Source organism: Filicampus tigris, chromosome 9, assembly GCF_054856515.1.
Source record: "Filicampus tigris isolate MCC_2025a chromosome 9, RoL_Ftig_1.0, whole genome shotgun sequence".
In the NCBI taxonomy this organism is placed as follows: domain Eukaryota; kingdom Metazoa; phylum Chordata; class Actinopteri; order Syngnathiformes; family Syngnathidae; genus Filicampus; species Filicampus tigris.
Window position 1 is genome coordinate 3,875,432 of NC_141225.1, and position 24,254 is coordinate 3,899,685.

The 24,254-nt window shown below is 40.4% G+C and overlaps 3 protein-coding genes across 3 annotated transcripts in view; 2 read left to right on the plus strand and 1 right to left on the minus strand.

The window, feature by feature from the left end:
• Positions 1–692: 692 nt before the first annotated feature.
• On the plus strand, positions 693–17,651 carry optc (opticin). The gene is made up of 8 exons (XM_086041667.1): positions 693–817; positions 6,252–6,421; positions 6,506–6,733; positions 7,914–8,043; positions 8,941–9,099; positions 9,194–9,396; positions 10,672–10,767; positions 12,304–17,651. Exons 3-8 carry the CDS (start codon positions 6,524–6,526, stop codon positions 12,469–12,471), a joined length of 966 nt encoding a protein of 321 aa, XP_085897793.1. The 5' UTR covers positions 693–817; positions 6,252–6,421; positions 6,506–6,523; the 3' UTR covers positions 12,472–17,651.
• Positions 17,652–17,867: 216 nt separating this feature from the next.
• Positions 17,868–24,254, minus strand: part of LOC147141677 (uncharacterized) — an 87,531-nt gene continuing 81,144 nt past the window's right edge. Inside the window, exon 2 of the mRNA XM_086039993.1 lies at positions 17,868–17,926. Within this exon, the coding sequence (XP_085896119.1) occupies positions 17,910–17,926 (17 nt within the window). The 3' untranslated portion in view covers positions 17,868–17,909. The remainder of the gene's footprint in view (positions 17,927–24,254) is intronic.
• The window catches only part of LOC147141678 (dihydropyridine-sensitive L-type skeletal muscle calcium channel subunit alpha-1-like), a 75,490-nt gene continuing 69,108 nt past the window's right edge, over positions 17,873–24,254 (plus strand). The window contains exons 1-2 of the mRNA XM_086039992.1: positions 17,873–18,060; positions 18,286–18,391. Coding sequence (XP_085896118.1) covers positions 17,873–18,060; positions 18,286–18,391 — 294 coding nt within the window. The remainder of the gene's footprint in view (positions 18,061–18,285; positions 18,392–24,254) is intronic.

Sequence of the window (24,254 nt, forward strand, 5' to 3'; positions counted from 1 at the left end):
AAATCAAGTATGGGGAAATGACAATGAAAATGCTAACCTTAATTATATTTTGTCAAATCTTACCAAATGTTGGTGTACTGTACACTGTACAGTCAAGACTCATCTCTGTGTTCAAAAACACAATGTTGTATTTTGTGGCTCAAAGAAACCACATCATGGAAAACGATACCAAGTAGCAACCGGATTGGTGTCATGCAGTGAGACCATCAAAGTTTTCTCCTCACTCACTGATCTTTATGTTTACTAACCTTCAACAATAAATCAACCTTCCAACACAATTAATCAACCTACCAGCAAACCAGAAATTAGTGTTGCTTTTGGGTCAAGAAACCAACCCGACATAAGTCTCATTTGAAACCCTCACATAGACAACAATGCTCCAACATTTTTCACTCTTTCAGTTTAAGCTGATACTGGAGAGTGCATCATGTGCTAAACATTTAAGGATTTTTCTTTGTTTTGTTCGTTTGTTTCTTGGGCCAATAGCTTTTCCCTTGAGTTCCCTACATCTGTGTGTCTGTTGTCAAGAACATGTTGACAGCCGAGTACACATTGACTGAAATGACCTGGACAGCCCTCTTTTCATTTTGCTAAGTCATCAAGCCCCCCACACACCCACATCCCCTCCGCCCCTTTGCCTTCATAATGAAGCATTGTTCAGAAACAGAACTGAGGCCAAGGGGAGAATGAGGCACGTCCGAATTCTGGGACCAGTCTGGGAATCCTCAAGGGGTGAAGAGGAAAGTATAGCAATGCAAGTTGAAGAACGGAAGGTCACAAACTGTTCAAGATAACACAACCGAAAAAAAAAATACAGGTAAGTTCACTACTTCACAATAGTTAATTATACCCAATGGGAAACTTGTGTAATTTAATAATGATTATGTAATATCTGTTATTTATTTATTTTTCTCCTGTTTCATAATCTGTATTGGAATGCTTATCCTTTTACAGTGAGCAGACTTTACAGGATTCCGCACAAAAATTACTTTGACAACAGATTATACATTGCTGGAAATTCCTTGCCAGCTAGTGTCGTAGAGTTGGCATGTAAAAACTATTAAGATTAGGCTACTTTAAGTCTTCTGGTTGTAATTATCTTCCATGGCTGTCATTTATTTTGGAACCGTTGATCGGATTGCAAAGTACTGGGCCATACACAACCCATCCAAACACAATTTAGACAATCTCATGACATCCAATCCAGGAACAACAAATTTAGCCTTGATCAAATAATATTTGCTCTGTTTTGATGAACACTGCCAGATATTATGCAATGTAACACAATAGTAAACCGGCCCCTGTCGTAGCTTTTTTTGGAATGTGTTGCAGGCATCAAACTAACAAAAAAAAAAATCAAATGAGTGAATATTTGCAATAGAATACTAATTATTATTTATTACTATTATTAGTAATATTAGCATTATTAAGTCCATCAGTTTGGACATGAAACATCTTAACTTTGTTGTGAAGTTTATTAATTATAGCATTAAAAGGATTTGCAAGACATAGTATTCTGCTTTTATTTATGTTTTACACAATGTCCCAAGCTCATTGGAATTGGGGTTTGTAATTCCTCCCTGACAGTGTATGCAGGAACATATTGTTTTATTCAGCTTTTGTATTGACCTAAATAGATTGGATAGTTTGTTTGCAAAGGGCCATTACTGTTCTGCTGATCAGAATAGTCTATGTCCAGTCGTTCTATTAGTCATAGTTAGTGACAGTAGAAGCTTGGCTTGTTTTACTCCTGCAGTCAGACAGCAGTCACAGGTTGATGTCACTTTAAAGTAAACATTCCTCTGGCATTCTGACCAAACAGTTAAAAATGTCCCTTTGACTCACCAATTACAACTAAATAATAACTGCTTTGAACAGTTTTACAAGTAAACACTATAAATAGCCCACTGATTAACGATGGGTATTGGTAGAGGTCGGAATTTTACTAAAATTTGCCGGTCCGGTTACTGCCATCCATCTGCAGCCTGGGAACGCTTCCGCCCGTCCGTCTATCCATCTTTTTGTCAAGCCAGATCAAATAGTAATCGCCTATCGGTCGGTCATCATTTTAAACGCACTTCCGTTAGAGCTTCCTTCGACTCAGTCCAACCCCCCAAAAAAAATTTTAAAAAAAATTAAAAACACGACATACGAGATAAATTAAACAGATTGTATACTGTTGCGGAGCGCTAGGACCGTATAAGAATTATGGAGAGTTTGCTGGAACACCTCACACAGGCACTCAAAGTCAAAGCGTGTGGCCTGACACAGTTGGCGAAAACAGTCTGGCTTTACATTTTTTCTCATCATTCATTGTCATCAAGCAGCAGGAGTAAGGCCAAACGCCAAGCAAAAAAGAAAGAAAATGATCACACCGCAGACAAATGCGACCCAGATCAGATTTTTTTGGCCATATGGACCTGTATCTGATTTTTTTTTTTTTTATGAACGGCTCAATTCCGATTTATTTCAAATCCGACCTGGGCTACTTTCATATGTGGTCCTAAATTGGATACGTATCGGATTTTTTACAATGCGACCGCGGTCTGAACGGCCAAGTCGCATACATCCAACATTGACGTCATCCGGAACCCAAAATGCGCTCCCCGCAGGCAGATGGAAAGTGCTGGCAGCAGGGGGAGCGAATCTGCTCATGCCACAAGTTGTTTTGAGAAACACCATTGACTTTATATTTGACTTTAATTTAATCCCACTTGAAACATGAAGCATTAAGTGGACATTTATGGTGATAGTAGTAATTCAGCCACGGTTCAGATCGATTCCTTTTTTAAGCACGGTTATGACATGACGTCATCGTTAGTTAAGTCCCCATGAAATTAGATATTAAAACATCTCCGATATTAAAGCCTCTCCTCATAATTTCCCCCAAATACTGTATTTATTTTTCTACCTCCAGCCTAATCACTTCACTGTATAAATGCCCTGACATGCTGGACCATATTTACTTCCACAAGCACAACGTCAGGAGTGACGTCATTGCTTCTTCTGCGCTTGCTGGTCACTTTGGCAACGAATGTGTTCATACAGCAGACAAGACCGAGGTCGCATTTATAATGTAATATGAACGCTTACACAAAAAATGGGATTTAAAAAAAAAAAAATCCAAATTCAGCATCAAGACCTGCGGTGTGAACCTGGCCTAAATGGCTTACCTTTTCGATGAAGGCAGTGGCCGGCAAGGGATCGGGATTGTCATCTGTAACACCATATGGCGAATATTTGTAAAAGGCTTCACCTTGCTGCCGTTAAACTGGTCTTCCGCATAAATTGACCCATCATTCACATTTACCATTCCGAGTTTTTTGCTTCGGGAAACGATTAATCAATACATCCTTCATATGTGGACGGTCGTAGTGTCTGGAGTCATTTCTGCAGGTTCCATAGCAGCAGTGTTTACTCAGCATGTTTCTTCTGTGATAAACAGAGAGAAAACAAGCAGTTCTAACAGGAGTCGTCTGTGTGCGCGCTTCGAGGTTTACCCTCTTCCGGTGCACGATGTCACACGGTCTAAAAATAGCACTCGTGCAGCACGGTATTCCGACCAATTAGCTGATCAAAAATATGCCTGATGTAAAATACACGAATCAATCAGGAAATTTACCTGCATCAAACGAAACAATAATCATCCATGTCAGGTTAGTGACAATTACATTGACGGTTGAAAATCCACTTCAGATTATGCTTAATCCATCTTTTTTTTTTAAGTTTCCCGTTTAGCGTTTTTCTCCTGCAAAATGGGCGTCTGACGTAGGCAAATAGACGGGACAGTCCGTTGGCAAGGCGGAATGCCCAAATACCAGTATTGGTATTTGTCATGAGCACACCTGTGGCAGTTTCTGGCCAGAAGATACCCCGCGGGACCAGACTCTGGGACTGGTCCATGTGGAGGTACATGTGGGCATGGTCACTGGGACGTAATTACATTTTAGTATTTGGTTTATTGTTTAGATGGTTTTGGTTTGGGATACAGGCTTTAGTTTATTAGTATTTCTTTAGTTTCGGATTATGGTTTAGTGTTGGGTTTTATTTTAACTTGGTTAATGAACTAATGATTTACACCTGTGCAGTTGTAATGGTTTTGGTAGCCAAAATAAACAAGTAGCTTACCTGTCTTTCTGTGAACAGTGCTGGCCATCGTTTGATCATGCTCTGCACAGCTGGCTCCTGTTTCACAATCTCCCTTCTGCGCAGCGGGAATGTTTCATCCATCATTTGTGAGAGTAGGGTGGCATCAGGGTGTCTTTTCTTCATTTCTCCTATGATTGCCTTGTGGCATTTTCAAGGTTGCCTTCATTACGTCTTTCGGGTAAATTTGGCAATTAGCTTCACCTCGTTTTGGTTTTTGGCTTCCAGCCATACTATCCTGGCTGGGGACCAGATTCAGTGAGGCTGGGGTGTTGGTTAATCAGAGATTTTGCAACTCTGCCAAAGTCATTATCATCATGGTAAGCCTTGAAACTGTACATTGCTTCGGCAAGCTTCACGAGTATGTCATGTTTCATGTCTCGTGGAGGAGTGAAATTGATACCATATGTCTTGAATGTAAACTCTGCCTGTCTCAGTCTGTACGCTACATCCACTGAGAAATTAAGTATGACGAAAAACTCAGGCCACTGTTTTCTTACTGAAGATGTTGACGCAACAAGTGATAAGGTCTCAGTGTCCACTGTGCTGCAGTCTGACTCTTAGGTGGGTGAAAACAAGGATGTCAACACGAGAGTCACAAGCGGGATCACTTCGAGAGGAGCTCTTTCAGGGAAATCCGTCATTTGAGTCAAATTGCAGAGCGCATTGCTGAAGTCTGGATCTTCAAATTGTAATCGGAAGTCGTACTGCAATGAGAGTTTATCCCTCAACTGTTTTTTCAGTTCCCCAATGGAATCTGGTCTGTTTTTCAAGACTAGCTTCCGCATATCGTCATCATCTATGACAACTCGCAGCATCAGTCCTTGCTCCATTTAGATATCACTTCCTGTTTAAAAAATAGAGAGAAATTCTTCTCAGACAGGCAATATTTCGGTGTTGATTCCACTCATGCTCATCATACCATGATGTCATCAGTCTGCAGACAAATGCTATGTCAGTGTTCTTAACAATATTTGTGATTTGTCTGAATTCTGGGAACCCTGAGCAGGATCCAACTGAAATACCATATCAGCACTGTATCTAATGCCATCAATGTTGACAGAGGCTGCTACAGGTTCAGTTGGTTGGCCCTTTGATTGAGCCAGTTCTGCACATTTTCTGGAAATGATGAAACCATCACAGACTTCAATTTTTGAATTTGAATAGTAGGCTTGAAAAAAGATGAAGCGGCTAAATGGACGGCCATCTTTTTCTGACGTCTATTAGCTAAGGTGAGGGCTATGGTTTTGAAGTTGTGATAGTAATGCACAGCTTTTTTTAAAGAAATTACGATTTAGAACTTAGATTCCACCGTGGCTTTTCCAATGAGTTGAGATATGTGCGCGAACCATATGTTGTATGAGTCTGTGTACAGTATGTATGTATATGCTCAGCTGTGTTAATATCAGATGGATATGTGTATTTATGTGTTCAACTTGTTGGCTCAATATTGGTATTAGATGTACAATTCTGACTTTGGGTAATGAGCCGCATCACATCAGTTCTATAAGGCTAGGCCGAAAGAACCAGCTGGGCTGACTCGGGCAGGATCACCAACCCCGTGAGGGGCGACTGCGGCCACCGCAGCTGTGGAGCTCCACGGCCCAACGCTTGCCCACTGTCACCGCCGCCGCGGCCCATGCTTGCCGGCCGGCACGAAGTGGGTGGAGGGGCTGACCGAGAGGAGCACGGCAGCTCGAGTGCGGGCGAGCACATTTTTTATCGGTCCTACTTCGTTCGTGCTTCTTCCATGCGGCTAACTAGGAATCGAAACTTAGCACCAACATTCCAAAAAATCCGAACGGTTCCGGGAGAACTGTAATGATGACTTTGCATTGGTGAATACTTACTACGTACTTATTTCCCTGTTTTAAATCTAAAAGTTCAGTAAACATTTATTTGCCAGTGATATGGCATGTTTCAAATGGACCAAAAGACATGTTTAAGAATCTTGAAATTGAAATAAAAAAAAGTCAAAAACAAAAGGCAGACTGGTTTGCTAAAATTTGCTTGGATTTATTGGTGTTCCATGTAAAAAAGAATGTTAGGTTAAATGGTCGGCCCCCCACATTTTAGCCTCACAAATCTGGCCCTCTTTGCAAAAGGTTTGGACACCCCTGCTGTCCAGGGTTAAAGTGGGGTGCTGGACCCGATCCCAGCTGACTTTGGGCGAAAGGCAGACTACACCTTGAAGTGGTCGCCAGCCAATCACAGAGCACACACAGACACTGGCAATCAACAGGAACCAATTCCACGCTGCCCGCACACAAGTCAGGCGAGTGTACCACTACACCATCAGCGACATTATAGAAACAAACACAGTCCAATTAGGATATTAACCCCTTTAATATGTATGCAGGTGCTTTCCAAGTTCAAGATGAGGCTGTATTTGGCATCTTTGATGGCATTTATTGCCTTGGCTTTGGTCTTCCTGGTCCCCTGCCCTGGCTTGACTGCCCCGCTCGATGAATCAGATGATGATCATTTTGACATGGAGAACTACGACCTGAACAGTGTAACAGACTGGGACAAACTGGAACCCAACATTTATGGTGACAATTATGATTATGAGGACTTGGACCAAGAAGTAAGTCCAAAATGGTTCTTATTCTTTACACTCCCTTGGACCCCACCCAAAGGGAGGACAACTGTCCCTAGCCCATGTGACTATGTGTGAGTCCACGGTTTTAACTGATTCCAACTAGATGTGTGCCAAGGGTGTCATAGTTAAGATGTCGAGCCAGGAGAAAAGGTCACGGCGACACTACGACCGAGCTCAAGTGACCTATCTAATCCTATGCGGCAAAGAGGCCTAATGTAACAGGAATATAAACATTAAGATCACTATAAAGAAGCTTCGTATAGGACCTGAGACTAGGTAAAATTAATCAAGTGGTGTCTTCGAGCAAAGTCTGTGTGACAATTGATTACCGTATTTTCTGGACTATAAGCCACTACTTTTTTCCTAGGTTTTGAACCATGCGTCTTGTCGGTGCAGCTATTCTGTGCATTTTTCTTCCACCGCTAGGGACAGTTTAACCGGAATTACAAGACAATACAATACAATTCCCATTAACAGCATGTGACTGCAGGTGGAGGAGTTCAACAGGCGAGGGCGCTATGCACTAGGTTATGAATTACGTGGTATGCGGAAGTAGAGCTGACAAACTGGAGTGGGAGCGGGCAGTGAAATGAAGATAAATACTTTGTTTTCTCTTGGTTCTGTTCCGTTTTAATCAGCAAAGTTGCTGCTGTGTTAAAAGGCACTGTTAGGAAATAATCTGTTTAGGTACATACATGTACATTTACAGTTCAAAATTGTTCTGTAAATGCAGTAAATATTTTTTCATAGTTTTTTAACATAGATAGGTGCGGCTTATATATGTATTTTTTATTATTTTTTTAAAAATAGAGTGGGTGCAGTTTATATAAAAGTGAGGCTTATAGTCCGGTAAAATACGGTATATGCTCCCACACTTTCCAGGGCTTCATGACTTTGCTAGTCTCATCCAGGGAAAACAGGTCCTAGGATAGGGATCAGACAAAGCAGAGTAGGTTGGGAAAGTGCATTACACTCCACGTTGGTTTTTTCGAAGGGGAAAACTAGTTTGGAATTGGAAATACATCTTTTGCTGACACACCTCACATGTAGGCAGCTACTGTATACGGTGTATAGTCAGCAATCTATTAACAAATATAATTTAAAATAATTTGTTTTTCCTGGTACTATTTTTAATACTTTGCAAAAAACACCTCTTGATTGACAGGTTGAAGTAGAGACCATAGCAGGGAAAGTTAACCATCATGAGGAAAAAGTGACTGTGCCTACTTTGTCTCCTTCTCCCGTGACACTGGACTTCAAAGGATCCGGTCTATTTGGACCTGAGACTGGACTGGGTTTGTAATTACTGTTCTTATTTAAAGAGGAAGTCAACCCAAACATATATTTTTTTCGAGAATATGTTTGCTGCAGGTCGGCACGGTGGACGACTGGTTAGCACGTCCACCTCACAGTTCAGAGGTCGTGGGTTAGATCCCAGCTCCGGCCTCCCTGTGTGGAGTTTGCATGTTCTCCCCGTGCCTGCGTGGGTTTTCTCCGGGTACTCCGGTTTCCTCGCACATTCCAAAAACAGGAATTGTAAATTGATTAGATGTTCTAAATTGCCCTAGGTGTGATTGTGAGTGAGTGTGTTTGTTTCTGTGTGCCCTGCGATTGGCTGGCAACCAATTCGGGGTGTCCCCCGCCTACTGTCCGAAGACAGCTGGGATAGGCTCCAGCACTCCCCCGACCCTCGTGAGGATAAGCGGTGCAGATATTGGATGGATGTTTGATGCAAGCCCACTAGTTGAAACAAGGCATTCTCATAAATATTGCGTTTGTGGAACAAGAGTTAATCCATCCGTTTTTAGCCATATCTGTGGGCGGCCATTTTGTCACTTCTGTCGACTGAAAATGACATCGCAATCTGCTCAGTGCTCAAGTAACGAACGATAACGGCTGACCTATTTTCTGAAGCTGAGCCGTGGTTGTTACCTGAGACCTGAGCAGTTGTGATGTCATTTTCAGTTGAAGGAAGTGACAAAATGGCCGTCCCCTGGCATGGCTAAAAAAGGGTGGATTTTGCTGCTTAACTCATATTCTACAAACGCAATATTAATCAGAATGCTGTGTTTCAACTAGTGGGCCTACATAGACCATATTCTTGAAAAATATGTTTGGGTTGATTTCACGTTAAATTTCACTCACCCATATTTCACCTGCCATCTGTTCTAAAACAGTCTAAATATGTGCAGGAATGCCCACCTGCCTTCTGTGTGTATGTATTGGAGGGAGTGTGTACTGCGATGACACAGGGTTGAAACAAATACCACGCCTGCCCCAGGACACCAACCATTTTTACGGACGCTTCAACAGCATTCGACACATCAAGAACACTGACTTCATAAACCTCAGTGGGAAAAGAGTTTAACAACAACCAAATATATTGTAATGAGACTACAATTACACATATATATAAAAAAATGTTCTTGTTGTATTGATTTACAGGTAATCTTCAATCTATTGACCTCACTGGAAACCAGATTTCTGAAATGGATGAAGATGTTTTTAGCCCGCTACAGCAGCTCCATGACTTATTGTTAGCTGAGAACAACCTGCAGGCCTTGCCAGAACTACCAGTTACCTTGAAGCGCATTGATCTAAGAAACAACAGACTGATCAGCCAAGGGATCCATTCAGAGTCCTTCAAGGTAGATACTTGGCTAAAAACTGGACACACTGATATCAACTGCAGATGTTCATTACAAGATTAAACATTCTGACATAGTGACACATTGGCCCCAGTTTTGGTAGACTGGCGCCTGTGGCTTATTGTTACTGGTGGTGTTCAGCCCATCCGGGGATCGAACTCGGTTCAACATCCACCATGGGCTTGGGAGCGCACAGTGCTAACCACTTAGCTGAAAGGTCAGGCCGTTTGTGCAGCTTACACTACGGTAAGGGATAGGAAGTGTCAATACACCGCTTAGCTCCAGCTATTACATTCAGTCATATATTGTCATTTTAAGTGGTGAATCACTGTCGTGACAAGTCAAGAGAGGCTGTGCTGTTGTAACGACAGCTCTACCATATACTGTCTTTCGGGATGGTCCATTTTTGTGGAGCAGTCACATTTTTGCCGGTGTTTCCCCCTCAATCATGCCGCTCTCGTGATCGCAAAGATTCTTATTTATGGTTTTGTTGGAGCTCATCTATTGGTTGTTGCTTGTGTCACGTCACCGTAAAGATTTAAAATCAAGAACATTTTTATATCCGTTATAAGGTCAAGACTATGAAAAGACTGATCTAAAATGTCGGAGATTGCCACCTTACATTCAACGACCAAGATGAGGGGAGCACGCTGAGACTGCGATAAAACTCTGAAACTTCCTTATCACTTCATAACAACAATAATAATAATAATAATAATAATAATAATAAAAACAATAATGCATCAGATTCATATAGTGTCAGTTTTTAGTCCGAGACTGTGAAAATCGTTAGGTGTATGCCCAGCACTAGACAACTGCAATGACGTTCGGGCTTTCCTTAATTGGTGCGCCGCCTGTGGTTGGATGCATCCATTTTCTTGAAAGAATGAGGGTCAGAGTGTTTGAGTAAATTCTAAAATGGTTATTAAAACATTTATGCACAGAATGGAGATAATGTAAGGAACACTTGTAAGAAAATATTGAATTTAGTATTTATAGATTAATTGGGGTGGCATGTTATCAGGCCATACCACCCTGTAAAAACACCTATGGTTTCCAGTGACTCCGCCAAGGCTGCCCTTTGTCCAGTTGATGATGCAAGTGAGGGTCTGCCTGCACATATCTAAACCACATATATGAAACAGAATTATGTTGATTAAAAGTAGTAGTTCCTATCATGTAGGTCACTGAACAAAATTGAGACATTTTACCCAAAAGACTTACATCGTAGACTACTGTTGTATTGTTATGAAAGTAAACTTCTCATTTACACAGGATATGAATCATCTGGAATTCCTCTACCTTTCTTATAATAACCTGGATTATATTCCAACACCGCTGCCATTGAGTCTCAGAGTGTTACATCTACAGGTAAGTGCACAGAAGGAATTGATGGTCTATTTTGTAGTGGTAAATTTGAGTTTATATGTCATCATATACGTTTACCTTGTGTGTATGATGTTATGTTATTTGAACACCTCAAACTTTAACGGTTGATTCCCACAAAACATTGTGTGGGGGGTCTTCCAATTGTGGTCCCAAGAACTATATTATTGCAATTAACCTCAGATTACTCTAGCCGCTGTCTCTCATTTAGTGCTGCTACAAATGATTATTTTACTAGTTGTCAGGTTTATGTCTAAAACACTTAAACAACAGACAAGGAAGGAAGACAAGAGGATTCGATTATTTTTGCTCGCGAGGAGGACGGACAGAGATGTGGCACAATCTCCTACCGTTCAGACACACTGTCCCGCACCCACTCTTTTTATTTCATTAGGTGTCCTTTACTATACAAAAGGTGCTTTTCTAAAGGGTGGTTGGAAAACATGTAGCCTTATGGCAAACAGTTTGAGACAGTGTATGTGTGGTATGTGCAAAAGTTTGGGATTTGCATTCATCAGCGATCATGTAGATGCCGCTATCTTCTGTCAGCAACAAACCCCGGGATGCTCCAGACCTGCTCTTTGATATGAGCACCGTCCTTAGTCTGCACTTACGTCCTTCTCAGATCTCACTCTCTGCTCTCTTCACAAATAATTTCAATAACATGATACAAACAAGGCGGCACGGTGTTCGACTGGTCAGCACGTCCGCCTCACAGTTCAGAGGTCGTGGGTTCGATCCCGGTCCCGGCCTCCCTGTGTGGAGTTTGCATGTTCTCCCCGTGCCTGCGTGGGTTTTCTCCGGGTACTCCGGTTTCCTCCCACATTCCAAAAACATGCATGGTAAGTTGATTGGACTCTCTAAATTGCCCCTAGGTGTGATTGTGAGTGCGGATGTTTGTCTTTCTGTGCCCTGCGATTGGCTGGCAACCAATTGAAGGTGTCCCCCGCCTACTGCCCAAAGACAGCTGGGATAGGCTCCAGCACGCCCCGCGACACTTGTGAGGATAAGCGGTATACATAATGGATGGATGGATGGATGATACAAACAAGGTTATATTGCTAAATAAATGCTTTGCCATATTGCTAATTAAGTGCTTTGCTATAGTGCTAAATAAGTGCTTTGCTATAGTGCTAAATAAATGCTTTACTTATAAGCAGTACTTATAAGAGTTAGATATGGTATAACTTATGTACATTTATTCTAACACTAGTCGACGAATCACCAACAGTAGTCGTAATTAGTCGACGAACTGTATGTAAATCACGGCATATCGCACCAATAATCAGTTGCTCTTATATAAGCGCTAACCCGCGGCATATACTACAAATAGCTTTTGGCATGGCCCGCAATGATTTTTTTTAAAGTGGGAGTGGCCAGAATAGGAAGTATTGCTGTCAGAAAAACTTGCCCTCGCAAGAAAAACTTTTAGACACCACGACTCTTCTTTGAAGAATTAGAAGAACTCCACTTTTAAATGTGTAAAAACAATAACAACTTCTCTTTGTAACTTGTAATTAGGGCAACAACATCCAGTCCCTGCATGAAGACACCTTCTGTGACAGCCACGACCGCCACTTCATTCGGCGCAATCTGGAGGACATCCGTCTGGACGGCAATCCTTTGAACATGAATCTGTTTCCTCAGGCCTATGTCTGTCTGCCCCGTCTGCCTGTAGGAAGCCATTAGTATTTACTGTTAAAAAGAAAATATAGACATAGATATAGATAAACATCTTTTTAATTTGTACAGTATGTGAATGCTGCTTTGTTTGTGAGTCCTAAATATTATAGTAGTAGTATATTGTTTATTCTGTCATCAATCATCCAGTACAATCCATAATATACACACAATACAACAAATTACAGTCAAATGTCCCATGACAGAATGGCACAGGCAGAAGGTTCAGATTCAGAGAACAGGTCAGTCGTGATTGGTCGTTGTGAGCAGTTGTTTTTAGCCCCAGAGAGGGCTAAAAACAAGTGCATTTTGCTGCTTAACTTATACTCCACAAAGGCAAAATTAATCAGAATGCCGTGTTTCAACCAGTGGGCCTGCTGGGAACATATTCTTGAAAAAAGTATGTTTTGGTTGACTTCCTCTTTAAACCATATTAAGACTCCCGGATTTCAAAGAGCTTTTGTATGGAGTGAGGAAGAGATTGTGTTTTTGCTCTAAACATTATTTGCATGACTTTCTAATAATGTAAGTCTTCTAACTTCATAATATTTTATTTGAAAAAGAGTCAATCTGTATATGCATAATAGTAAGCCTTATTAACAATTCAAATTGCTCTCTTTTGCAAAAACACAATTACATTTCTTGTAGTTTTGTGGGTAGATCCCCACAATTCTACGCTATAAGACGAATAGAGAAATATCAAGGAATAATACATTATATATGTAAGGCTTTATGATTTAGAAGATGTCTTGACTTATATAATATTGCTATTGTTTTAGCAATGTTTACTTTTATATAGTCGATATGTTGTTTCCATGTTAATTTATCATCTGTCATAATTCCAAGGAATTTTGTTTTCGAAAACTCATTCAATATTAACATTACACATTTTTAACATAATATTCCCTTTTATTTTCTTCTGATTTCCCAAAAAACATAAATTTAGTTTTCAGAGATAATTTATTTACATCAAACCATGACTTAATATTTTCAAACTCTCTTCCAACTTTACACAAAAGTTCGATCGATTCAAACATCGATATTATCGATACTGAGCAAGTGCTTGGATCGGATCGATACTATTGTCCTGAAATCGATACTTCGCTCAAAGCGCCGCTTCTCTCCCCTGCTCTCTCTCGCCCAGCGCCTCCTGCTACTCTCTGCCTGAGTGAGTGACTCAGGCACACTTTTAGCCCCTCCCTAGCAGAGAGGGCGACGGGAGAGTGAGAGAGCGGCCGGAACCTAAAGCTATATAGAGCCAAAAGAGAAGTGGAGCGCGGTGTGTACTTTTTTTTTACAACAACAGAAAAGGACAGTGCAAGTGTGATTTGTGTAATAAAGTGCTCCGCTGCTGTGGTAACACCACAAATTTACACAAACATATGAAAAAAGCTCACCCTACAGAGAGCAACGAGCAACGAGGGAGGGGGAGGAGGGGGGAGAGCCCCAAGCCAGAACACCTCCGCGGACACAGAGACAACGTACTCTGGCAGAGGCTTTTCAGCCAAAAAAATCAACAATAGTTGTTGTAGTAGAAGTATTTTATTTTTTTATAGTGTTAAATGTTTTACATTGTGTTGTTTACACTATTTGAACGACTGACTTTATTTTCAAAACATTTTGCAGTTAGATGTATTTTAGTTGTCATGTTGACATTGTTATTTGTATTTTCGTTACATTGCTGCTTTTTTTGGTTTGACTCTCGACTTTTGTTCTGAAACAGTAGTAGAAGTATTTAGTTTTTTATACTGTTAAAATTTGCATTGAAGTTATTTAATAAAACATAAAACCATATATATATATATATATATATATATTTCCAAGCAAAAAGTATCGGTATATTATCGGCCGATACTACCCTGCATTTACTTGGTATCGGATCGACATCAAAATTACCAGTATCGCCCACCCCTAATAACCAACCCTCAAATACACTGATAATACACTTGTCTTTGGGTATACAGTGATCCCTCATTCATCGTGGTTAATGGGGGGACAGAACCCGCCGCGCAAAGTAGAGTCGGACTTATGATTATGATTATTATTTTATATGATATTTACTGTACGGTTTTATTTTGGGGTATTCGCGCATGTTACACTGTTGCGAACCCCAACATGGTTCCCACACTTCTAAATACTTGTTAAACAATCAATTTAACTATAAAAATGCTAAATGAAGAATATAAATACCAAGTTGCAGGCTGTGATCAGAATTTAGCTTCGACCGACCGCGGAAGCTGATGAGCACGATGGAACGTTCGCTAAAAACTACGTTAAAGTTTTAATTTTTATCATAAAATTGACTTACCTTAACTAGAATGCCATAGTGTAATTTATCCAATGCTGCACTTTAAAACGCTTGTCGCCATCGTGAAAAGTGAAAGTAAAAGCGGCCGCTTCTTTTTCTTCTTCCCTCATTCTTCTTCGCCTGCTTTTTCTTCTTCCTCTCCTCCTACTTCATTTCAAAAACGAAGAAGGAACATGGCGGCCGGGGATCATGCATTAACTTTATCTTTGCACAACAACATCAATAAAGTCCTTTGGATAAAATGCAACGCGGGATTGTAGTTAAGTTAAGCGGTTTTAAGACAACCTAAGACAAAAATAACAAACACTTTCACACTTTATTTGGCGATGTCTTAAGTTGTCCATGCCGCTAGTTGGCCGGGAGCGCGCTGCACTGCGCTCACGAATTATAAACACAGCAGTTGTAGTGTACTATCTGATTTTTACAAAACTTTATTAGAGCAAACACGTCATTACAAATATGGAGGACAAAGTATCCGGCTTGACTCTGACTAAATCAACGGCACATTTGAATAGTGGACGAGACTAAGCGAGAGGCTGCGATGCCGCGCCCGGGTCAGCTCACGTACAGTACAGTGTGTGGAAAAATTAAACCCATTCGTGCTCTCGTTGGTCGATCTCGCGCTGGCAACCAGTCACCGCCTTTTATGAGTGCCTGCGGGAATGTACAAAGTCTCAGAGTCAACTCATATCTTTGAAACAATGCGTCTTTCTGCAATATAGCTCCCGATATGGCTGTGTTGTTTCATTTTTAATTTATGAATGCTTCTGAAATATCCGCAATGCACTGAGGGCGCGAAAATTGAAGCGCGAAGTAGCGAGGGATCACTGTAGTTGTTTATTGATATTGACGGAATACACTTTTGCTGTAAACCTCTGCCTATTGCAGCTGACAATGTGCCATGTGAATGAAGTCCCCAGGCACTAGTGACGAGGCATTTAAAACACTACTGTTTATTATCCGTTGGCATAAGCAACCCCTTTCACAATTCAGTCTTTAATTGATGGCATACATATTAGAACATATTAGAGTATGTCACATTGAGTGTTTCACAAGACTTTGGTGTGTATTTTTTAATCTGAATCTGTGAGTTCATAAATGTATTTGTTTCAAAGTATAGACTACAAAGTAGCCTCTTTAAGATTAGCTATGATAAGTGGCAGCGCAGCACCATATCTCTAATGCCATTTGATTAGTTGATTGTTTGAAATAAATAAAGACGTCATAACATTCCATTTGTCAACTTCAGCATTTCACTTGTGACAACACGTGATGACGCAAAGAAACGTGTATCAAGTTTCTTAAGAATGCAGTTGTATTCGGAATCTATTTAAACTACATGTTTCCAGCTCCTGAGCTGCAGCAATTTGAGTGTCACGTTACTGAGCTGCAGCTGTCTGAAGACTAACGCCTCTGGTGCAACCATCCAAGGCCGCCCCTCAGAGCCTGAGACAGGCCAGAGGGTGTCGATGGTTCAGTTACATGGCTTGCCTCATCTGTAGTCTATTTTGCCTAATTAGCACACTGTTGATCTACTGATGTGTTACCTCCTTATCTACCAGACTGACCTACCTACCCAACCTACCCATGTTTTCAGACAGTTCTGGGAAGTAGGAAGGAGCATCCCGAAAAGGATTATGGTCAACCAGCCTCAAAGGCTCCACTGTATGAGCACATCTTTCCCTTATATTTGTATGTGTGTTCTGCTTCAGCGTATGGTGTAATACATATAACTATCACCAGCACACCGAACATTTAATTGCCCTATGGGAGGAGGAATAGTATAATGACAAGTTACCCAAAAGCCAAAAAAATGAAATGCATGTCACAATCAATAGATGTCAAGCAAATTCAGATGTTTTCAGCAGAAGCCCTGCAAGACTGACCGATCCTCTGCTGCAGGCTTCACCAGAGGGAGGACATAGCCTTGTCTTCAAGCTTGATAATCCGAAACTTGTTTAGGATATTTGATGAAACTATTTGGTTTATTTAAAATGTATACATAGGGGCCTGAAGGAGTAAAGTGTTTTCTATTTTATTAAAACGTGCACTGAGAATGTGTACACTCAAACTCTAAATCCTTAAAAGGGAAGTCAACCCCCAAAATTTCTTAACAAGTATATGTTCCATACAGCCCCACGAAGCGAAACACTGCATTTTGATTAATATTGCATTTGTGGAATATGAGTGAAGCAGTAAAATCCACCAGTCATGGCCCATCCAAGCCATTCTGCCACTTGCTGTTGACTGAAAATGACATCACAGTTGCTCAAGGCTCAAGTAACGACCAATCATGGCTCAGCTTCAGAAAACAGGGAGGCTTCACAATTCTTAATGTCGCTTCTTACTTGGGTTTGTTTCTGCTTGTATCATGAGTGTGTTTGCAAAATTGATATATATGGCCATTTTATTTCAGGAAACCGTGACTGTGGATGGGATGATAAACAATTCTCTGCCATGTTTGCTTGCTTTGCGAAACTAATGATTTTGATGGACGTTGAATTTAATGTTCTTAACTTCAGAATAATTCTTTTTGAGTTTGCATTCTTTATTCTTTAAAATGTGCAGTTAATCTAAAAAACATGTAAGCAGAGTATCAAGGGTTGCAGAAAAATCACAGATATCCAAACGTTCTCCGAGATGTGGGGGTGGCCAGAGAGTTGCAAGGGGTGGCCAAGGCCACCATGTAGCTCCGCCCCTGGCTGCTCCCGACTCTGTGTGTCGTGCGTTGTGTATGAGTGTGGAAATCAAAGAAAGGTTCACTTACTTTTACAACATTCACTCTTGTGTGACTGTTGTTTTTTTTTCATCGTTGCACTGTGTTATATTGTTTACACTTGTACTTCCTCCTCTGTCACAAATAAACGCATCCAAACAATAAGCTCCCTCCAGACTATATCTGTACATATGTCATGTCACCTCATGCTACCACTGCCAAGTTCATTGTCTATATTTATTCTCTTGACCAAGCAGCTGTTCAGTCAAGCAGTCCTCTACAAGTAGAGGGGACAGCTATTCCCCAGACACATAAAGATGAGTGGGAGCGCTGCGTGAACTTGTGGAATATCACTTTTGGGTTAAAGTAACCGCTAAATTGTTGCAATGGCAGACAGTAGCAGTCCCCCTTTATCGTCCTTCATCATGGATGAAGAAACTCTGAAGAGAAAACAGAAGGAGAAGTTAAAGAAATTGATGGCCACTGGCGGCAATCCAAGGCCTGCTCGCTCTCTCCTCTTTTTGACACTCAGGAATCCCTTCCGTCGGGCTTGCATCAGTATTGTGGAGTGGAAGTATCCTCATTGAAACGCAAATGGTTCGAATAGATATGATGACATCTGATTGCAGAAGTACAGTTGTTGAATGTTAGCTTTACATGCTAATCATTGATTTTTGTGTGTGAATTAAGAGTTTGTGAGCAGAAATTTGGAGAAGAGACACCAAAACAAAGTTTAGAATATGATAATGAAGAGGAAAGGCTCAACCACAGTTGCCATTTTCCTAAACATGACTTTCAGACCTTTTGAAATCATTATCCTACTGGCCATTTTTGCCAACTGCGTGGCCCTGGCTGTGTACTTACCCATGCCCGAGGAAGACAGCAACATCACCAACAGCAATCTGGTGCGTCAGCATGATTGCATGTATTTTTGTGTTTGCTTCATTGTGGGTTTACTGTTTTTTTCAAACAACTACAATCTTGTATGTGGCTTTCCTTTGCACACCCAATGTGGGATCACTGTGACTATCTTTTTGCTCAGTCATTTGGGACAGGCTTCATCTCTCACTTAACCTAAAAATGAACAATTTGAGTGTAGTATTCCATTCCACAGTCAGTGTGACTGATAGTGTAGTGGTTCATTTTAATGGCCGCTGTGCAGGTAGGCTGATTTCACTTCCCACGCAGTGAAAGTTTGAATGAGTGAATGATTAGTTAGCTTTATATGTGCCTCGTAACAGACAACGGATCTAGCTTCCTATTTCCTATGCTGCTCTGAACAGGAAAAGCGAAACAGAAAATGGTTTTGGAGGGATTTATTTTGTTCCATCTGTGTCATGCCATTGTCATTGTGACAACCGAATTATTTTGAACCATGGAATAAAAAGCCACAGGAGGGCCGCCTCACTGCAGAAAGTTATGGGGGCTAATCTATGCTTGGACCTGGGGCTCTTATGCTTAGTCCTTACTGTACATGTTCACCCGGTGCTTTTGTGGGTACTCTCATATTTGCCCAAAGATATGCATGGTTGCCTGTCAGAATGGTTGTTGGTGGAATGTGCCCTGTGGCTGTTGATCATTCCAATGTCTACTCTGCCTCTTGCTCTACGTAAGCTGGGATAGGCCTCGGCTTGCCCGAAAATGTATGACTCAGTGGATAACATTACACTACACTGAATACAGAACATAATAGTAAGTACTGACATACTGTAGTTTCAAATTGTCCCTTCATTTTATACTTACACAAGATAATAAATATTGGATTGACTAGTCACCTGGAAATCATTTTCATATTTCTATTGTATTTACTTTGTCCACACGGACAACATTGTTTTCATTCAAGCCCTGTCTTTATTACATAGATTTATTTTTATGAAATTACAATTGTGGCAACCACAATAGCGTAACAATTTTTCCTTTTGGACTCCAGTTTTACAGAACAAAAACTCACTCGATGACAGGAACGTACTGTGAGGTTCACGAGTGGTGAGGCACCACTCCTCTGGAGTCGGGTATAAATATATGAACCCAAAATAGAAGATTAGCCTATATTTAAAATTTGACCTTCATGTAAACACAATCAATTCCATAGTATTGTAGAAAATAAACAAGAATATTTCATATATAAGAGCTAGTTCATTGTTGTTGGGTTGTTGGTTTTTCCTGATCTTTCTTTAAATAGAAAATAAACATAAGAATATTTAATATAAGGGCAAGGTCGTAGTTGTTGTTTTTTCATGATCTCTCTTTAAAAAAAAAAACATTAGGTCTTTGCTTTATACAGGGGCATGCAAAGGTTATTTGTTGCCTGGTGCCAAATGCTTAAATTGATGCACAGTTAATTACTTAATTGGTGCTTAGTTGATTACAAATTATCCACATCTGAGACAAGCTTATTTCTCTTGAACAAGTATAAAGTGTTGTATTTATAGATACATAAGAGATCACCTTATTTTGTTATGTTTGTTATTTTGCATATTTACCAACGTGCCTTGAAAATCTTGCACTACAACTAGTACTATTCTTGGGACATTTACTAGTTTAATTTATATATCTATCTTTGTAGTTACCTTGAAGCTATACATGAATGTGTGTATACTGTTACTGCAATTCATTACAAAGATAGGAATAGTTGACAAGAAAGCTACGTCATTACAATGTGATGAGTTATTACATTAAATTGGTTGTAAATATCGTCTAGTGTTAAAGTGCTTGGTTGGGAATCAGTGAGAAATTGTGATAAAATGGGGGGACAAAACAAATTTCAAGTCCATCAACTTGATAAAGTAGGACTATAATTCAATTATAATTTCACATTCTGTAGTACATCTGATGCTGTAATTTAGGCGATGTTGTGTCCTTTAATAATACCATGACATTTCAATGTATGTAATAGTTTATATTATTACACTGTTACTGTATTAACTATACACAAACTGTTATATATACTAAATCTGTGTGTGTAATGTGATGCCTAGTGTGCACAATATACAGTAAATACTGTGCACTAAATGTACTGCAGTAACATGCTAATATTATGCACACACAGCCCTAATTACAGCAGACTAGCAGTAGTAATATTGTCAAATAGTCGTCCACGATACGTCAATCAACAACATTCACGGTTAACCATACTACATTCGGCTGCCTTAGGAATTTCCCACAAGCCAGGGTCCACATACATTTGTTAATTTAAGAAAAACTAATCCAATGTAGCCGAAGCCCTTCTCCAGCTACTGATCCACTGAAATTATTAATGAGATAAAAGTAGCCTACTAACCTGTTCTGGACACACCAAAAGTTGAACAAAAGGTTAGTTAAGGTGACACCATGACTGCTTGCTTTAATTGATGCAGCGATGGAGGAAGGTGGAGGAGGGGGAGTCAAGACTAGAGGGTGGATTTTCACTCCCATTCCATCCCACTACCACAGAAAAATCCAGTACTGTCCGACCATATCCACTATACCGACCATAGTTTAAAAAATAAAAATTCTATCCCGTCCCGGTGAAAGCGATTCCCATCCCATCCTGCTCCCGTTCAGAATAACTCCCACTCCCGTCCATTCCTATTTTGGAAGTCAGCCACATTAAAAAAACACAACAACAACAAAAATAATTTGTCGCCCCCTCTTCCTCATGCACTCTCCCGCTCCTGTGGGATTCACAAAAAAATGTCAGCCTTTAGTTGGGTCGTTTTTGTCCAGATGTTCACCTCTGTTGTGCGGCGACTGCGCGAGCCTCCAAAAACTTATTAATAACCACCACTGAAACTTTCAAATCATTATGAGATCAATCTTAGTTGAGACATCAATTGAATGCCCCATCCTCTCACCCTCTAATATGGAAGCACCTGGCACTGCGTGACCTGCTTGCTTTTGAATGACTACATTTGCATGCTGTCAATAACCTTTTTAGAGGCCATGTAAACACGTGCAAAATTACAGTTAAGACCCCTGAGTTACACCTTTTCTAATGCGAATATTTGGCCGTCTAAACGTGATCGGAATACTTCCTTTGGAAGGAACATCGTTTTGTGTTCTGCACATGTTCTATCCGCATGAATCTAGGTCTTTTGAATACAGGGAGTACTTGTACAACCCACCGGAAATACACAAGCAGAGATACACTAACATGGTGAAATAAAAGCCACACTTTTATTTTATTAAGAAAAAAGCGAATGCTGTATTGGTGTGGTGTATGGTGTGCAATGTGTTTTATTGGCGGTAAATAAGAAGCGGAAATGACATCTATTTGTGCCACTGTGTTGTCCAATATTCCACTTGCCATTTAAATGGGAGTAACTGTCTGCTCACAGACGTAAACAGGTTATCACAAAAGTTTCAGAATTTTTTTCAATTTAACCTAAATATTGACAGCATGTAAATATAGTCAGTGATGATGCAGCGGCATCCACTTTCGGGAGGCGTACGCAGGGGGAGCACTACCTATGTAGTGTTTCAAATCTATCAAAAAATATTTATAAGCACTGAAATTTCACTCTCTATCTTGGTTTACACACTGATTAAATGCCCCTCTAATTTGGATTCCGGGGAAGGCACCCCATTGGCCCCGCCCTCTGCATGCCTCTGTCTTTACATTTAATATGTCATGAAAGGACCGATTATAAATTACCTCGGTGTCTGGTATCAAAACTGCATGTCAGATGTTTCTAACAAACCAAACCCTGTCAAAATTGGTGAAGAATTGGACGAGTTATGATGAATTAATTGGAGCCAAACACGGTTACCTCAATACAAGTGAATGGACCGCCGTGGACTCCCGGTTCACGATGGTGACTAAATATGCACGTCCACCAACAGCTGAGGCTTCCTCGAAAGCACATTTGTCAAACTCCGGTCCTCAAGGGCAACTATCCTGCGTGATTCAAATGATCAGCTCATCAGCAAGCTCTGCAGGAGCCTGATAAATAGGTTAAACGATTAAATAGTCATACATCATACATGTTTCATTTGGTAAAAAGGCTATTCATGACAAATGTTCAATCAAAACTATTCATTTTAAAATATTAATAATGTGTGATTACAGTTACTTTGATTCATTGGAATGCAAGGACAAGCATACAAGGACACCGATGGGCTCATGTAACTGACTGTTTTATCCCCATGAAGGGCAGTGGGATAAGTCAGTCAGTGTTATGTATCTGAAATAGACTGGTATCATGCTAGCAATGTAAAAGCAGAGAGTGAATGCCCTCAGTGAAATGGGAGAGGCCATAAAAACATGCCAATATAGTGTGGGTTTGTAAATAACATGAACACACAAGATCGAATACAAGTGACATTGGCAAAATTAAACAAAATATAAAAAAGGGCACAGCAATATGGAACTCAAGAGCAGTGCGATCCTCAATGTAATATTATGGGAACGATAGTTAGTGCAGGATGGATTCCAAAGCAAATAATAGTGTACAGTTGATTATAATACCTGCAATGTTTTAAGATGAGACACCCTGTTTATCACATCACATCACATCACATATTATCATATATGGTTATATCTCATCATTTTGGTCTTTCCTAATTGAATTCCACTGAATATTTTGGGGGCGGCACGGTGTTCGACTGGTTAGCACGTCCGCCTCACAGTTCAGAGGTCGTGGGTTCGATCCCGGCTCCGGCCTCCCTGTGTGGAGTTTGCATGTTCTCCCCGTGCCTGCGTGGGTTTTCTCCGGGTACTCCGGTTTCCTCCCAAATTCCAAAAACATGCATGGTAAGTTGATTTGACTCTCTAAATTGCACCTAGGTGTGATTGTGAGTACGGATGTTTGTCTTTGTGTGCCCTGCGATTGGCTGGCAACCAATTCAGGGAGTCCCCCGCCTACTGCCCGAAGACAACTGGGATAGGCTCCAGCACGCCCCACGACCCTTGTGAGGATAAGCGGTATAGATAATGGATGGATGGATGAATATTTTGGCTAAACACATATAACACATAGACACAATAACCCCTAGAGAGCAGCCTTTTGGCTGTGTAGCATTTACTCACAATGTAACAGTCTCGTCAGAGTCATAGCAGTTGAGGGGCACATATTGTGTTGCTTATTCCCTGTCCTGATCTCTCACAACGGCCTTCTGTCTAATAGAGATAAAAGGTACTGTATGTGCAAAGAAAATCTGAATTTAGAGTAGACAGTAAGAACAACATCAATAATATAATTATGGGGACTGTAATGTTGTTGTTTTTTTCCTTTGGTTCTTTTTTTAAAATTGTAAACAGTAATAGGTATTAGGCCCCGACAGATATGGATTTTTGAGGCGGTTATTGGCATCCTGATAACCAATTAATCCACCAATTAATTAAAAACAAAAACATATAACGAATTAAATAACTGATGCCAATAATAATAAAGGTATGAATTATAGGCAGAAAATTTTACTGTTTTACAATACTTCATCCTTGACGATTTGTTAACAGAGAAAAATTGGGGGGAAAAAACGTGGCCATTTTTTTGGGGTGGGGGTATGTTTGAAATTAAATATCATTATCTTTACACTTTAAAAACAGTTGGTCAAAAATAACAAAATTTGGGGACAAAAATGGACTGATACACAAAAGTTTGTGGAAAAAAATATCAGGCAATTTTTATCCAAGCCCTTACTCACCCTGCATACTGTTATAAATTGCGACCCTACTAAGGAAACGTACTTTGAAACACTAAGCCTACAGTACTTTGAAACCCTACCTTTAAAACATGTTTTCTCTCTTAAACCAAGTGTGCGTACAGAATGTGGAGTATGTGGTGCATG

Bases quoted from the DNA above. Each gene is read 5' to 3' on its own strand.
- optc (XM_086041667.1), top strand. From the start codon at position 6,524: ATGAGGCTGTATTTGGCATCTTTGATGGCATTTATTGCCTTGGCTTTG. The intron at 6,734-7,913 runs GTAAGTCCAAAA...CTTGATTGACAG, and splicing joins ATGAGGACTTGGACCAAGAA to GTTGAAGTAGAGACCATAGC. The intron at 10,768-12,303 runs GTAAGTGCACAG...ACTTGTAATTAG, and splicing joins TCAGAGTGTTACATCTACAG to GGCAACAACATCCAGTCCCT.